Raw genomic sequence first — 17,917 nt, forward strand, 5'->3', positions numbered from 1 at the left:
CTGACAACATGCCATCTGTGCAACGCCCATCTTTCGCAGTTCAGTGGACGTCCAACTGCGGTAGAGGCGTGTAAATTCCAGCCTTCATCGACGATGAACGGCAGTCAGTATATCAACGTCCACTGAACAGTCGTTGAGGATATACAGTTGGTAGCTCCTTGGTTCATCTGGGCGGTCAGTTGCACAACAACGCACGTCTATTAGCCCGTACACGTCTCTGAAACAGTCGTTCCCCCCTGTCATCTATGCCCCATGGTACATCACAGTTGCCTCAGTGTTGGTTTTGGATTTGGATTGGGCCATTTTGTCATGCACAGTTTACTTTAACCACGGCGACACGCGAACAGTTTACAAACTTAGCCGTTTCGGAAATGATTCCATCCTTCGCCCAAAAGATAATGATCATGCCCATTTGGACGTCAGATACTCTTAAATCGCTCCGTTTCCACATTACAACAACGACTGCACAGTTTTCCACGTCCCCTAGACACCCTTTATTTACCCTACTTCTAGCGCTGCCACCTGCCACATGTGAATGGTTATTCCACGTTGACGTGGAAAGGCGGTGATCACATTAAAGTGACTGCACCGTGTACTATCAAACATTAAGAGTAATGTGAGGAAGACATTTTTGAGAATTTTCATATACAGCACAGCACTTTATTGAGTCATGGACTGTGGAAAAATGGGAAAAGAAGATAATTAAAAGTCTGAGATGCGCTGTTACTGAAGTATGCTGAAAATTAAGTGGATTGAAAACACTGACTGGAAGAAATGGCAGGATGATAGGATATTTATGAAGACATCAGTGATTAACTTCAGTTATACTAGAGGGAGCTGTAGAGGATAAAACCTGAAGGGGAAGACAGTGATGGGAATTTATTCAACAAATAACTGAGTGCTATACGAAGACGAGGAGTCTGGTACACGGAAGTAATTCTTACAATTAGTGGACCTCGTAAAATCCAGTCAGGTGACTGGTGACCTAGAAAAGGTTCAGTACGGTATCACTGGAAGTGTAAACACAGCAAGGCTCGTTACATACCTGGAGAGCGTCGACTGGGGCCAACATGGCGAGGTCAAGTGTCTGAAGACTATTACCGGAGAGGTAGAGCTCGGTAAGTCCAGACAGCCCGTGGAACATGTTCTCCTCCAGGGTGGTTAGCTTATTGTGGGACAGGTCCAACACCTGATTGAAGAAAAAAAAAACTCTATTTAGCTAGTTAAATATCACAATGAGAAAAAAATTTACTTACTTATTTGGTCTAAAAGTTCACATGTGGAAGAACCGGTTTATAAAGGTAAGGTGTGTGGGATGTATCTTGCAATAGTTTAGTACATCGTTCTGGGCATCGTGACGATTATTACGGTCCGATACTGGAAAGAATGCTAGCGACAGAAACGTGGCAGAGAAGTAGGTTGTGCCGGTGACCCGCTGTATAACAGAATAGTACCCACCGTCCGTAAAAAAAAAAAAAAAAAAAAAAAAAAAAGTGACTGACTTGATTACTTTTTGAAACACTACTTCGTCTCATTCATAGTTAGGACTACTTATACACAAAATTTACTCTTGCAGTTTCAGCCGTTTAGCCAGTTTCGTGTTGAGTAAAACTACAAAATACATGACCTTATGCCACTGAAATGGTTGAATTATATGTGCAAGCTGTTTTTGCAGGTTTACTGGCCTCCGCTTCAAAATCGCTAAACGGTCTTAAATGTAATAATGAATTTTAGGCGTAAATAATTTTTAATAGACAAAGGCGACGATGATGAGTTTCAAATGGTTCAAATGGCTCTGAGCACTATGGGACTTAACATCTGTGGTCATCAGTCCCCTAGAACTTAGAACTACTTAAACCTAACTAACCTAAGGACATCACACTCGTCCATGCCCGAGGCAGGATTCGAACCTGCGACCGTAGCAGTCGCGCGGTTCCGGACTGAGCGCCTAGAGCCGCTAGACCACCGCGGCCGGCGATGATGAGTTTCAAAAAGTTTTATAGTCGTATGAGTGCGAACCTCAGCCACGAGAAATTATTGATATGATTACGTTCCAGTGAAGTAAACATTTTAAACTGTCACATCTTTTCAGCAAGTAATATTGATGAAGCCGGCCGGTGAGGCCGATCGGTTCTAGGTGCTTCAGTCTGGAACTGTGCGACCGCTACGGTCGCAGGTTCGAATCCTGCCTCAGGCATGGATGTGTGTGATGTCCTTAGGTTAGTTAGGTTTGAGTAGTTCTAAGTTCTAGGGACTGATGACCTCAGATGTTAAGTCCCATAGTGCTCAGAGCCATTTGAACCATTTGAATATTGATGAAAGTCCTCATTTCTGTATCATCGTATCAATAGCACTCCGTCATCAGGCCACAAGTGGCCCATTGGGACCATCCGACCGCCGTGTCATCCTCAGGTGAGGATGCGGATAGGAGGGGCGGGTGGTCAGCACATCGCTCTCCCGGTCGTTATGATGGTTTTCTTTGACCGGAGCCGCTACTATCCGGTCGAGTAGCTCCTCAGTTGGGATCACGAGGCTGAGTGCACCCCGAAAAATGGTAACAGCGCATGGCAGCCCGGATGGTCATCCATCCAAGTGCCGGCCTCGCCCGACAGCGCTTAACTTCGGTGATCTGACGGGAACCGGTGTATCCACTGCGGCAAGGCCGTTGCCCATCGTATCAATAGAGTTTCCCTTCATTCAATTGAAACATTGCGAATCCTCACTGATATTATAAAAAAAAAGCAAATCTCCGCATTCTGTGGCGGAGTGCTCAATCGGGGATGACCGAGCACCGTGTCATCCTCCGCCAGTGGTGTTGTATGGAGGGGGGTGGGGTCAGCACACCGCTCTCCTGGCCGTCGTGGGCTTTCTTGACCTAGCAGCCGCTACTCCTCATTTAGCCTCCCATGACTGTCCTCCCACCGTGGAAAATGCCTGGCAGTACCTGGAATCGCATCCGGATTATCTGCATAGCAGCAAGACATTCTGACCACTGAGCTACATAATAATTCATTCTACATATCTACATCTACATGGATACTCTGCAAATCACATTTAAGTGCCTGGCAGAGGGTTCATCGAACCACCTTCACAGTTATTTACACCACTGGTCATTAAAATTGCTACACCACGAAGATAACGTGCTACAGACGCGAAATTTAACTGACAGGAAGAAGGTGCTGTGATATGCAAACGATTAGCTTGTCAGAGCATTCACACAAGGTTGGCGCCGGTGGCGACACCTACAATGTGCTGACATTAGGAAAGTTTCCAACCGATTTCTCATACACAAACAGCAGCTGACCGGCATTGCCTGGTGAAACGTTGTTGTGATGCCTCGTGTAAGAAGTAATGTGTACAGTCACGTTTCCGATTTTGATAATGGTCCAATTGTAGGCTATCGTGACTGCGGTTTATCGTATCGCGACATTACTGCTCGCGTTGGTCGAGATCTAATGACTGTTAGCAGAGTATGGAATCGGTGGGTTCAGGAGGGTAATACGGAACGCCGTGCTGGATCCCAACGGCCTCGTATCACTAGCAGTCGAGATGACAGGCATCTTATCTGCATGGCTGTAACGGATCGTGCAGCCACGTCTCGATCCCTGAATCAACAGATTGGGGCGTTTGCAAGACAACAAGCATCTGCACGAACAATTCGACGATGTTTGCAGCAGCATGGACTATCAGCTCGGAGACCATGGCTGCGTTACCCCTGACGCTGCATTACAGACGGGAGCGCCTGCGATGGTGTTCTCAACGACGAACCTGGGTGCACGAATGGCAAAACGTCATATTTTCGGGTGAATCCAGGTTCTGTTCACAGCATCATGATGGTCGCATCCGTGTGTGGCGACATCGCGGTGAATGCACATTGGAAGCGTCTATTCGTCATCGACATACTGGTGTATCACCTGGCGTGATGGTATGGGGCGCCATTGGTTACACTTCTCGGTCACCTCTTGTTCGCATTGACGGCACTTTGAACAGTGGACGTTACGTTTCAGATGTGTTACGAGCCGTGGCTCTACCCTTCATTAGATCCCTGCGAAACCCTACATTTCAGCAGGATAATGCACGACTGCATGTTGCAGGTCCTGTACGGGCCTTTCTGGATACGGAAAATGTTCGACTGCTGCCCTGGCCATCACATACACCAGATCTCTCACCAATTGAAATCGTCTGGTCAATGGTGGCTGAGCAACTGGCCCGTCACAATACGCGTCACTACTCTAGATGAACTGTGGTATTGTGTTGAAGGTGCATGGGCAGCTGTACCTGTACACGCCATTCAAGCTCTGTTTGACTCAATGCCCAGGGGTATCAAGGCCGTTATTACGGCCAGAGGTGGTTGTTCTGGGTACTGATTTCTCAGCATCTATGCACCCAAATTGCTTGAAAATGTGATCACATTTCATTTCTAGTATAATATATTTTGTCCAGTGAATACCTGTTTATCATCTGCATTTCTTCTTGGTGTAGCAATTTTCATGGCCAGTAGTGTATTATTCCAACCTCGTATAGCGCGCGGAAAGAATGAACACTTGTATCTTTCCGTACCAGCTCTGATTTCCCTTATTTTATCTTGGTGATCGTTCCTCCCTATATAGGTCGCTGTCAAAAAAATATTTTCGCATTCGGAGGAGAAAGTTGGTGATTGGAGTTTCGTGAGAACATTCCGTCGCAACGAAAAACGCCTTTCTTTTAATGATGTCCAGCCCAAATCCTGTATCATTTCTCTAACACTCTCTCCCATATTTCGCGATTGCACAAAACATGCTGCCTTTATTTGAAATTTTTCTATGAACTCCGTCAGTCCTGTCTGGTAAGGATCCCACATCGCGCAGCAGTATTCTAAAAGAGAACGGACAAGCGTAGCGTAGGCAGTCTCCTTAGTAGGTCCGTTACATTTTCTATGTGCTACTAAAACGCAGTCTTTGGTTGGCCTTCGCCACAACATTTTCGATGTTTTCCTTCTCATTTAAGTTGTTCGTTATTGTAATACCTAGGTATTTAGTTGAATTTACCGCTTTTAGATTAGACTGATTAATCGTGTAGCCGAGACTTAACGAGTTCCTTTTAGCACTCATGTGGATGACCTCACACTTTTCGTTATTTAGGGTCAACTGCCACTTTTTGCACCATTCAGATATCTTTTCTAAATCGTTTTTCAGATTGTTTTGGTCTTCTGATGACTTTATTAGTCGATAAAGGACAGCGTCATTTGCAAGCAACCGAAGACGGCTGCTCAGATTGTCTCCAAAATCGTTTATATAGATAAGGAACAGCAAAGGGCCCATAACACCACCTTGGGGAACGCAAGAAATCGCTTCTGTTTTACTCGATGATTTTCCGTCAATTACTACGAACTGTGACCTCTCTGACAGCAAATCACAAATCCAGTCACATAACTGAGACGATATTCCATAAGCACGCAATTTCACTACGAGCCGCTTGTAGTAGTGTCAAAAGCCTTCCGGAAATCCAGAAATACGGAATCGATCTGAAATCCCTTGTCAATAACACTCAACACTTCATGTTGAATAAAGAGCTAGTTGTGTTTCACAGGAATGACGTGTTCTAAACCCATGTTGACTGCGTGTCAATAGACCGTTTTCGTCGAGGTAATTTATAATGGCCGAACACAATATATGTTCTAAAATCCTGCTGCGTATCGACGTTAACGATATGGGCCTGTAATTTAGTGGATTACTCCTAGTAATTCCTTCTCATGAATTATTATTGTGCATAAATTATCAATTCGAAACAAAAGAAACAGCGCTGTGAGGAGAACACATTCCTTTCGGAGAACTGAGTTCTTAAGGCAATTTTATTTGTCCTTGACTTTGAGCGAAGCATACCTATTGAATATCTAACTGAAGTCAAGTTTAGCAGCTGTGTCGTATTCTACCTGACAGGATAATTGAATTTGACAATCTACTAGATCTTAAGTAGTTCATAACTTTTAACTCGCTGAGACTCCGCTGATGAGATGCTCCAGTCACTGGAGTTGTCATAAACATCCTCAAAGCTGTTACAATGGTTGGGTGAGCATAACGTAACCCTTACTTTAAACGCAATTTCAAAATATCGAAACGGCAAGCTGTGGCAGAGCTGTTCATCAGCTCTTTCTACTGGAATTCCAAAGCCACTATTTCGCTAACTAGCTCAGGTGTATCGATATTTGTGCAATATTTACTATCAAAATATGCGGCATGTTTTTCAGAATGAGATAAGTTGAAAGCATTTACAACAGTAAATTAAAGAGAGTGAAATGGTTAGTTATATGTGAGATGTGTTTCCCAGTTCACTTAATTTGTTTCACATACACTATTGGCCATTAAAATTGCTACACCAAGAAGAAATGCAGATGATAAACGGGTATTCATTGGACAAATATACTAGAACTGACATGTGATTACATTTTCACGCAAATTGTGTGCATAGACACTAAGAAATCAGTACCCAGAACAACCACCTCTGGCCGTAATAACGGCCTTGATTTGCCTGGGCATTGAGTCAAACAGAGCTTGGATGGCGTGTACAGGTACAGCTGCCCATGCACCTTCAACACGATACCACAGTTCATCAAGAGTAGTGACTGGCGTATTGTGACGAGCCAGTTGCTCGGCCATCATTGACCAGACGTTTTCAGTTGGTGAGAGATCTGGAGAATGTGCTGGCCAGGGCAGCAGTCGAACGTGTTCTGTATCCAGAAAGGCCCGTACAGGACCTGCAACATGCGGCCGTGCATTACCCTGCTGAAATGTAGGGTTTCGCAGGGATCGAATGAAGGGTAGAGCCACGGGTCGTAGCACATCTGAAATGTAACGTCCACTGTTCAAAGTGGCGTCAATGCGAACAAGAGGTGACCGAGACGTGTAACCAATGGCACCCCATACCATCACGCCGGGTGATACGCCAGTATGGCGATGACGAATACACCCTTCCAATGTGCGTTCACCGCGATGTCGCCAAGCACGGATGCGACCATCATGATGCTGTAAACATAACCTGGATTCACCCGAAGAAATGACGTTTTGCCATTCGTGCACCCAGGATTGTTGTTCAGTGCACCATCGCAAGCGCTCCTGTCTGTGATGCAGCGTCAAGGGTAACCGCAGCCATGGTCTCCGGGCTGATAGTCCATGCTGCTACAAACGTCGTCGAACTGTTCGTGAAGATGGTTGTTGTCTTGCAAACGTCCCCATCTGTTGAATCAGGGATCGAGACGTGGCTGCACGTTCTGTTACAGTCATGCAGGTAAGATGCCTGTCATGTCGACTGCTAGTGATACGAGGCCGTTGGGATGCAGCACGGCGTTCCGTATTACCCTCTTGAACACATAGATTTCCACATTCTGCCAACAGTCATTGGATCTCGACCAACGCGAGCAGCAATGTCGCGATATGATAAACCACAATCGCGATAGGCTACAATCCGACCTTTATTAAAGTCGGAAACGTGATGGTACGCATTTCTCCTCCTTACATGAGGCATCACAACAACGTTTCACCAGGCAACGCCGGTCAGCTGCTGTTTGTGTATGAGAAATCGGTTGGAAACTTTCCTCATGTCAGCACATTGTAGGTGTCGCCACCGGCACCAACCTTGTGTGAATGCTCTGAAAAGCTAATCATTTACATATTACAGCATCTTCTTTCTGTCGGTTAAATTTCGCGTCTGTAGCACATCTTAGTGGTGTAGCAATTTTAATGGCCAGTAGTGTACTTTGAAGCACTACAGTATAAACAGTTTCATTCATCTCTTCAGCTGGTAGATATTGGCCAAAATCGGAATGCTCGAGTCATATAGCGTATTTGCTTCGGCATCTGCATGCCAACCTTTGGTAACCTACAAAGTCGTAGTGAAGTAGCAGCAAAAACTCCATTGTTGAATGTGAGCTAACTGCGTGGGTGGCAGCTGTGTGAACTAAGCGTACTCTGAGCACATGACTGATGCGACGACTGTTCAGTAGTAATCATTTATGACACCACTTGGACGAAATGACACTCCGACAAGAGCATACGTTTAGTCTCGGGCCGAGGGAAAGCCTTCTTCTAGTAGACAGAAGAATCCACACGAGAGGTACCAGAACACGTATTCCTTCGGGTTAAATCTTAAATGGTATTTCTTGTTTTTTTTTTTCAGTCACTTTTTGCCCCCTCTGTGCCCGCCCCCTTGGAGGGTGCCTATCTCGCCAGCCCAGTTCATGCACAATCGCCATTGTTATCGTTCATGTGTGGGATGGTGCGGAATCCATGTGAACTTCATCCAGTTCTGCTTTGATTTTTGTGCCAGTCCAACCCTTCAAATGAAAATGTTTAGTAACAGAACGAAACTCGGTTTTCTCCATTTTGAATCGCAGTCATCACAGCTTACCAGCCTTTGTCTTTTTTCATCCAACGCAAGTTCCAGAGTATCCAACAATGAAGCATAACAGGGTTCAGAAACAGGTCCGCCTTTTTCCAAGTAATCTATGAGGATTCCTTCTTGGGAATCCCCAAAAAAAAAAAACATTTGCCATCACCTTTCCAGCTGATAAATGATCTTCGTATTCTTCGGTGAACTTTCGCCATCCTTTGTCCACTGTTTCGACTGTCGTTTTGACTGGTGTATGATGATCCAGGTTTCATCAACAGTCAGAAATCGGTGCAAGGAGTCTGCGAATTGCGATTAAATATCGCCAGACATGGTGTTCGAATGTTGTGCCTGGTGCGCTTTCGGTCGACTGCGAGCAATCGCGTCACCTACCTCGCTCGCAGCTTCTTCATAGTCAATTCTCAGTTTAGGATATTATGTACTCGCTCAGTTGAGATGTGTAGAGTCTGAGAAATGACGTGAATTTTTATTGGGCGGTCTTGCTTTACCATGTCATGGATTTTGTCAATGCTTTCCTTTGTGGTGACTTCAGTTTGACGGGCCGTGCTTGTCCGACCACACTTCAATTCATTAAACCGAAAGTAAATGGTGTCCAATGGTGGTGCGGAATCCATGTGAACTTCATCCAGTTCTGCTTTGATTTTTGTGCCAGTCCAACCCTTCAAATGAAAATGTTTAGTAACAGAACGAAACTCGGTTTTCTCCATTTTGAATCGCAGTCATCACACTGACCAATTCAGGCTGTAACAATGACCTGTACGCTGCACATTGTTGAGATTCTTGGAATAATCAAGCAACAAAAGTTTTCCATTATTTCAAGGAAATTTACCAGACTTATTAAACCACCCTGGTATTCTGAAGTCGTGTTTAACATGAGAAATATAAAATATTTGTTCGAATTCTTAATTTGGTAAGAGCATGTGGCACTCAATGCCCAGTTTTAATTCAGCCATCCGACTCTTCAGATTATTTATCTCGTTGGTATTCCACTCATCATATAATACTTCGATCATTAACACTTGCAGATGGTGATTTTTCTTTGCCTTTTGTACAGGCATGGCCATAGAAGGATAAGTGGTCTGTTGAATGGGATTTATCCACAAAACACAGGGTTTTGTATTCAGTTTTTGGAAAATATGTTAATTATTCATATAATATAGCATTCTTACAAACTTATCGTTCACTCCTCTTATTTTAATTCAGAAGTCTACATATGTTCTCGAATGTACTACGTTCGCTTTAACTACACCTGAGAGGAAGTAAACTGCCTGCAGCAGTGATGATTTTTTTTTCTTTAAATGAAATTTTCAATTATCCCGGTAAGTTCATATTGCAGCTGAAGTCCAAGATACTTGGTTGCGTAAACGGAAACTTCGAAACAAATTTCTGTTGTCAAGTTAGCTCAGGTCTTTCCCATTTACTAGGTGTTGTAGGATAGAGACTGCAAACACATTTGCATAGCACGAGTTATATCTACAAGGCGTAATTCACAGACACTTATCATGAGTAGTTGCATGTGGTCTGTTGTAAGGCTTATGATTTTAGTTTTGTCCTAATTTAACTTCTGCTACCTCTCCTGTAATTACTCCGTTGTGCACTTGTCGCTACGTAGTTTAAAAAACATAGCTAGCTAGATTGAGTCCATGGGTCAGATTTCATACAAATGAATAATTTGTTAGACAATAAAAATCGTAGTTATAGTCTCTTACGCACTCGCAGGTTAATACATAAAGTAAAGTTTTCAGTTTGTGGTTGTGATTATAAAGTGGCAGCTCCGAAATTGGCTAAGTATTTTGTTTACAGTGTGCACTTCAAGAAAAAGTGTCGTGGAAAAAACGTAAATTACACTTGCAGGGATCAATCGAATGTTTTTTCTTTACGATTTGTATGAAGGGCTAACAGAGCAACCATGGAGTAAAAAAAAAAAGAGAGGTGGTGCAGCAGACTTAACATGGGTGTAAAAAAGAACGGAAATAGGTCTATAGACTTATGTTGTACCACTTTTGGAACGGGAGTGGGCGAGGCCTGCCGCCATTTTAAATAGCCCAAAACATTAACAAATGTTTACTATTGCCATTTGTTCATTATTTCTTACTATTGCCATTTGTTCATTATTTCTGTCGTGTACACGCAACAGTTGTTTTAAATACTAAACATTGCAGTTCTTACACGAAAAACATAGTGTCAGAAACGTAATTTAGAACGTTTTTCTGTTCTTGAGCGCGTATTTGCTCTAGTAATACGACACATTTGGACCCATTAATGTAAATTGTTTTTTTCTGATATATTTCGAATAACCAGGAAGAGTAGGGTGTGATGTGAAAAGAATGCTTCCGCATTCCATTTAATTCCACTTTTACTGTATTTTATCGATAACAAACTAAGATGGAAATCTGAAACAAATACTTGTTTGTTTATAGCAAATGCAGCTGGAACTCCGAAACAAATGATTGTTTGCTTACTGGTACTCCACTGTGTTCGTCTCATTTTCAGCTTTCAACTCGAATGCACTACATTTTTAAGGTTCTCGTTTACAAAAAACTTTCCTACATTTTCTTTGTTAGCCCATAAACATGTACAATAGAAAAGAAGCAAGGCAGGCTATTCTATCTTGTGCATGTCAACGATTATCGAAACGTCAAAGAAACGGAACAGCTTAGAGGTACACCTCCATACATAATAGAATTGCTGTTTTTTTAATTTTTTTTAGAGTTCTTGTTGTCAGTGCACTAGTCTCACTGTAGTTTACACAACTCCTCACTTTGAAATGTTACGTACGATACGTCATCCAGTATGTGGCCAATAATACAAATTTAAACCACTACAATAAAAGTAAAGAACGCAACCGTAATTCATGTAAACAAAAGAAAATGTTTCTAGAAAGGCTCCACTTACAAATGAAATGTGATTTCTTTAAACTTTAGATCGCGATCAGTTCATTAGTACACCCATAAACGGCGGAAGTTATCATTTTCGATGAAATAACAGCGTCTACAAACAATGAAAGAGCCAGATGCTATCTGGGATGCGACCTCGAAGGCGACAGACATCCTCAACGGTCGGAACTGGGCGCAGGCACGTCAGAGCGACGTCAGGGGGAAGTACCATGGCGGTGAACCATGGAGGTATAAATGCGGTGTCAGCAATGTTTTGGGTTATATTGGATGGCGAACGTCGGCTTCAAGTTTGCGACGTAATGACAACTCCCTTCTTTTTTTATCTTCACGAGAGCAACAATATCACGACTTCCTTCGTTCAACTTTTGGTAATCAATCATAAACGTCGATGAACACTGAGGATAAAGTCGGATGTTGTTCCAAAAAACGTCGATGATTTGCGCAATGTGAGTGGCGAGGATCGGCATATTTACCGCGATATAAAAATAGAGGTAGACAAATCCGAAACTGCAGTACATTCGATTTTGTACGAACATTTATCGGCGGGAACGATATATTCCCTAAGGATTCCGCACATTTTACCAAAACTCAGAAACAGGCTGGTGTCATTGTTGGTGTATGGAGATGGTCAAAAAATTCGCGTGAGTGATTGCAAAAGCCGAATAAAATATCGTAACATCGCTCGAATCTGGGATATATTCATACGAGTAGGGAAATAAGCAGCATAAACAGTTTGCATTTCAAGACGAACCGAAACCAACAAAAGTAGTTCATTCGCGGAACACTTCTAACAAAACGATCGCTTGTTTCGTTATGCTGGACATTGCTTTAGAGCAGAGGTCGTCAAGTAGTTTTTCTCAACAGCCCAAAGTGACGTTGTGGGCATTTCCTCGGATCGCATATGTACCGACCTTATTATTAATAGGTAACCTACTTAAGTTAATACGTCTTGAGCCCGAAATTGAATAGCTATCGTAAGGGTGCGGTAAGTTGGCCGCCAGTCAAAAGGTGGCACCATTTGGAAAACTTCGTGTCCACACTTCTCTGTAAACCTCAGCAACGCGGACGTTGTGACAACGTAGTTGCCTGGTGAAGTGGTGTTGAGTTGTCTGTGTGAGCGGATTATTAATTGATTAATATCATCAACTATACTTACTTGTAAATACGCTCCTGGAAATTGAAATAAGAACACCTTGAATTCATTGTCCCAGGAAGGGGAAACTTTATTGACACATTCCTGGGGGTCAGATACATCACATGATCACACTGACAGAACCACAGGCACATAGACACAGGCAACAGAGCATGCACAATGTCGGCACTAGTACAGTGTATATCCACCTTTCGCAGCAATGCAGGCTGCTATTCTCCCATGGAGACGATCGTAGAGATGCTGGATGTAGTCCTGTGGAACGGCTTGCCATGCCACTTCCACCTGGCGCCTCAGTTGGACCAGCGTTCGTGCTGGACGTGCAGACCGCGTGAGACGACGCTTCATCCAGTCCCAAACATGCTCAATGGGGGACAGATCCGGAGATCTTGCTGGCCAGGGTAGTTGACTTACACCTTCTAGAGCACGTTGGGTGGCACGGGATACATGCGGACGTGCATTGTCCTGTTGGAACAGCAAGTTCCCTTGCCGGTCTAGGAATGGTAGAACGATGGGTTCGATGACGGTTTGGATGTACCGTGCACTATTCAGTGTCCCCTCGACGATCACCAGTGGTGTACGGCCAGTGTAGGAGATCGCTCCCCACACCATGATGCCGGGTGTTGGCCCTGTGTGCCTCGGTCGTATGCAGTCCTGATTGTGGCGCTCACCTGCACGGCTCCAAACACGCATACGACCATCATTGGCACCAAGGCAGAAGCGACTCTCATCGCTGAAGACGACACGTGTCCATTCGTACCTCCATTCACGCCTGTCGCGACACCACTGGAGGCGGGCTGCACGATGTTGGGGCGTGAGCGGGAGACGGCCTAACGGTGTGCGGGACCGTAGCCCAGCTTCATGGAAACGGTTGCGAATGGTCCTCGCCGATACCCCAGGAGCAACAGTGTCCCTAATTTGCTGGGAAGTGGCGGTGCAGTCCCCTACGGCACTGCGTAGGATCCTACGGTCTTGGCGTGCATCCGTGCGTCGCTGCGTTCCGGTCCCAGGTCGACGGGCACGTGCACCTTCCGCCGACCACTGGCGACAACATCGATGTACTGTGGAGACCTCATGCCCCACGTGTTGAGCAATTCGGCGGTACGTCCACCCGGCCTCCCGCATGCCCACTATACGCCCTCGCTCAAAGTCCGTCAACTGCACATACGGTTCACGTCCACGCTGTCGCGGCATGCTACCAGTGTTAAAGACTGCGATGGAGCTCCGTATGCCACGGCAAACTGGCTGACACTGACGGCGGCGGTGCACAAATGCTGCGCAGCTAGCGCCATTCGACGGCCAACACCGCGGTTCCTGGTGTGTCCGCTGTGCCGTGCGTGTGATCATTGCTTGTACAGCCCTCTCGCAGTGTCCGGAGCAAGTATGGTGGGTCTGACACACCGGTGTCAATGTGTTCTTTTTTCCATTTCCAGGAGTGTACATTATGTAATACAACATAAGATCAAAAATTTTTTGAATGCAATTTTTCTTCTCCTCATTGCGTTGTATGACAACAGCTTTAATTTAACTGCACGTTTTAAGATGACTGTCCCTATCGTGAATATTCACGAACCCAAGTCACTTTAGCAGTTGACAGATGTAAGGAGCATACGCCCATGAGCTGTCAGCACTGGAAGGCAAACAAAATATTCCGCCTCTCACATTCTCTAACCCTGCAACGGCCACGCTACGTACTTACCCCTCTGCCCTGAGTTAAGCGGCCAACTTACGTTAGCTCATGGTCGAATTCACCAACGTCAATTAAAATTAAGCAGATCTTAAAATATTAATACTTATGTAAGTATTTTTGATTGTTGCTGAGCAGGAAAGATACACTCTCAAGAAGTTCTTAAAGTAAGTAGACATTTTCCGATTTGACTAGTTGCTAGATAAATTTGTCATACAATACGGCTAGGAACTGCGGTTCGCAAGAATATTTGATTCGTGCCACATTTTGACGACCACTGCTTTAGGGGACCAAAGGTAAGTTAATGCTGAGTGGTATACGACAGTTTGTTAGGGACAAGGAACAGATGAAATCGTGAAAAATTACCGAAACGTCGCATCGTTCTTCATCATGATTGTATCAATTGTCGAACAGAACCATAGAATATGTGACAGAGCAAAAACAACGAATCAATGTCTCAGTGCTTGTATTTACTTTATTTATCGCCTAACGAGTTATTATTAGTATTTCATCCACCCTTAGCATCTGTAATCGTGTGTAATGAAATAATAAGCAACCAGTTGCATAAAAAATTTAATTTCTTTACCGGTTTTGGGCACTTAGTGCCCCTCTTTAGAAGGTTATACCTATCGCATTATTTGCGAATGTCAACAATAAAGTGCATACAGTAAAAAGCCACGGTCCTAAAAAATATACTGGAATAATGAATAATACAGTACTGAATCTGTTAATACAGTAAGAGCTCTTAGATGCTTACATTTGATTCATAGTGTCTGTACAAAGTTAGTTCTTATTATTTCCTTATATCGAGCAAAAAATGCATGTACAGGGATTTTCATCACCTCAAGAATTCTAAAACCGTGTTTTTAGGTACCAACATTAGAGAGGAATGAGTATTATCGGGACCGCTTCGAACAAATACAAGAAGCGTAAAAAGGTGAACATTTTGTGAAACATAATAATATTTGTACCAGATAATGTTTCTCTTGAATTGTTTCGGTAGAGTTGTAATGGGGATACAGAAGAGATGAACACTGGAAGAAGTGTAAGTCAGGGGTGCTCACTGTCACTCAAGCTGTACAGCATATACGGAGAAGAACAGGTAAGTAGGGCCATAGAGGATGCAAGAGGCATAGTAATTGGAGGAGAAAGACTGTAACATACATGGATGATCAAGCACTGCTGGTGCAATCAGAACAGAACTGCAGCAAATGTTAAAAACATGTCCAAGAAGGACTCAGGAGTGTGAAATGAAGATAAATATTGGAAAGTAATTCAAAGAAGGGGTAAGAAGTTTGGAATAAAGAAAGACAAAGGAATTAGAATAAGCAAGAAGGAAGCGTCGGTTAACATATTCTTAGACGGATAAAAGATAGAACCTTCCCGTGCCTGGGAAGGTTAATGGCATGGAATGCAAGATGTACGGAGGAAGTAAGAAGCAGGATATCTATGGGAAAGAGAGCATCTGAGAAGGTGAAGCACTTAAACAGCTAAAAGTATTTCAGTCGCGTTGAAGAAAATATTTGCTGAATGTTAAGTCTGGAATGTAGTGTTATAAATAGTGAATTACGAACAGTTAAAAAGAAAGAAGAAAAATGTTTAGAAAGATTTGAGAAATATGGCTATGGAGGAGAATCATTGAGGTGAACTGGCAGACTTGAAAATGAAGGAGTAATGGAAAAAATAGGGATCAAAAAAAGATTATCTGAAGTGATCAGAAATAGCAAAACCATATTGCTGGGACGTATGCTCCGTAGAAATTGTCTGCAACATTGAATTATAGAGGAAAGGGTGGAAGGGAAGAGAAAAAGAATTAGGAAGAGAATAAGAATGATGGACGACATGAGAAATGTACGAACATACAAATACATGAAGGAAGAGGCTCAGAAATGGACACGAAAGAGGGCCTCCAGTTGAAACCTGTCGTAAGACAGATATATAAATGACAGTTCCTAAATTGTTTTCGTCTTCTCTAAATAATGAACGTGGCATACATGTATGTTTCATGTCTGTGTCCAAACAACTTAGAAAAATTACAGAAACTACCAGACACGAAGATGTAAAATCTAAGTGCACGAGAAACATAACTAACAAGGGACGATCCTACTCATTACCGATTTCGTCCAAATTTATGGTACAGGGTGACAATTATTGAAGTATATAAAAACAAACGTAAATTATTTGCAAACTACTGCTTGCACACATTTTATTCGACATGTTAAAGTCGCTACAGATATTCGGATTTAGTTTGTCACATGTTCGATATGCCTGCCATCATTGGCGATGATGTGACGCAGATGAGTAGCGAAATTCTGCATGACCCGCTGAAGTGTCGTAACATCGATGCTGTCGATAACCTCCTGAATGGCTGTTTTCAGCCCATTAATGGTTTTGGGGTTATTGCTGTACACCTTTCCTTTAATATAGACCCACAATAAGGAATTGCATATGTTCAGATTCGGAGAATATGGCGGCCAATCGAGGCCCATGCCAGTGGCCTCGGGGTATCTCAGAGCCAGAAGGCGGTCCCCAAAGTGCTCCTCTACGACATCAAGAACTGTCCTGCATCGATGAGGTCGAACTCCGTGTTGCATGAACCACATATTGTCGAAATCAGTGTCGCTTTGGGTAATGAGAATGAAATCATCTTCCAAGATCTTCACGTACCATTCGATAGTCACCATTCCATCAAGGAATATCGCACCGATTATTCGGTGACTGGACATTGCACACCACAAAGTCACCCGTTGAGGGTGAAGAGACTTCTCGATTACGAAATGCGGATTTTCAGTCCCCCAAATGCGCCAATTTTGCTTATTGACGAACCCATCCAAATGAGAGTGGCCAACAACAACAAGGCGCTTGCGCATGCACATACTAATTCCCATCATGATCCGTGGCCAACCGTGCAGTTTGGACGTCGTAACACAAACCGTTCAGAAGTTATGACGATTTTGTTTCATATAGTTCAATAATTGTCTCGCTGTAAATGCAGAGCTTGGCTAGATATGAAAGCGGAAGTTCCAGACGGCGAAGAGCTATTGAAAAAAGAAGAAAAAAATAGCATTTTTGGCGCTGGCCCAGCGAGGCATGAGCCATTTGCGGTAGGTTAGCACCCAGGCAGCGGTTAGCGAAACGCAAAGGGTACAGAACAGTATTCCGAGAGACGTGGGTTCGAGTTCCTATGCAGTTTTTATCTTACTTGGACTGCAAATAAATCTAGATAATGCTCGATGTATGGACGAAGGTTTCTCGGGTCTCCAGCCGGGTGGTAGCATTGATATCTCGCGACGTTTCGGGAAGTGTCATACTACCTATCTTCTGGCGAAGACATCTTCGCCAGAAGATGGGTAGTATGAGACTTCCCGAAACGTCGCGAGATATCAACGCTACCACCCGGCTGGAGACCCGAGAAACCTTCATCAATAGTTTACGCCGGGAAAGCCTACAGTCACATGCTCGATGTATTGTTTTTATCAAGATTTTTATAAGTGACATGAGGAGCAAAGGCAAGGGAAATTTGGGACCGCAAAGGAATTTAAACGCCCCTGTATTGACCGACCAAGTGGAACAGGCATGGAACTCCGTTCCACAAACTGACGTCCGGCACCTGTAAAACACCATGCATGGAAGTTTGCCTACTTGCATTCAACATTCTGGTGGTTACACCGGTTATGAAAGTACCAGCGTTCCACATTTGCAATGGCTTACCTCATGCTTACATTAATCTGTGATCTTGCAATCTTATATATCTTACGTAGAAAAATGTATTCCAGAAATTTTTTCATTCTACTTCAATTA

The 17,917-nt window shown here is 43.7% G+C and overlaps 1 protein-coding gene and 1 pseudogene across 1 annotated transcript in view; both read right to left on the reverse strand.

Annotated features, from left to right (window-relative positions):
- Positions 1-17,917, reverse strand: part of LOC124619697 (toll-like receptor 6) — a 91,550-nt gene that overhangs the window by 37,722 nt on the left and 35,911 nt on the right. The window contains exon 4 of the mRNA XM_047146252.1: positions 1,046-1,189. Coding sequence (XP_047002208.1) covers positions 1,046-1,189 — 144 coding nt within the window. The remainder of the gene's footprint in view (positions 1-1,045; positions 1,190-17,917) is intronic.
- Positions 2,553-2,670, reverse strand: LOC124620454 (annotated as a pseudogene).

Source organism: Schistocerca americana, chromosome 6, assembly GCF_021461395.2.
Source record: "Schistocerca americana isolate TAMUIC-IGC-003095 chromosome 6, iqSchAmer2.1, whole genome shotgun sequence".
Taxonomy (NCBI): Eukaryota; Metazoa; Arthropoda; class Insecta; order Orthoptera; family Acrididae; genus Schistocerca; species Schistocerca americana.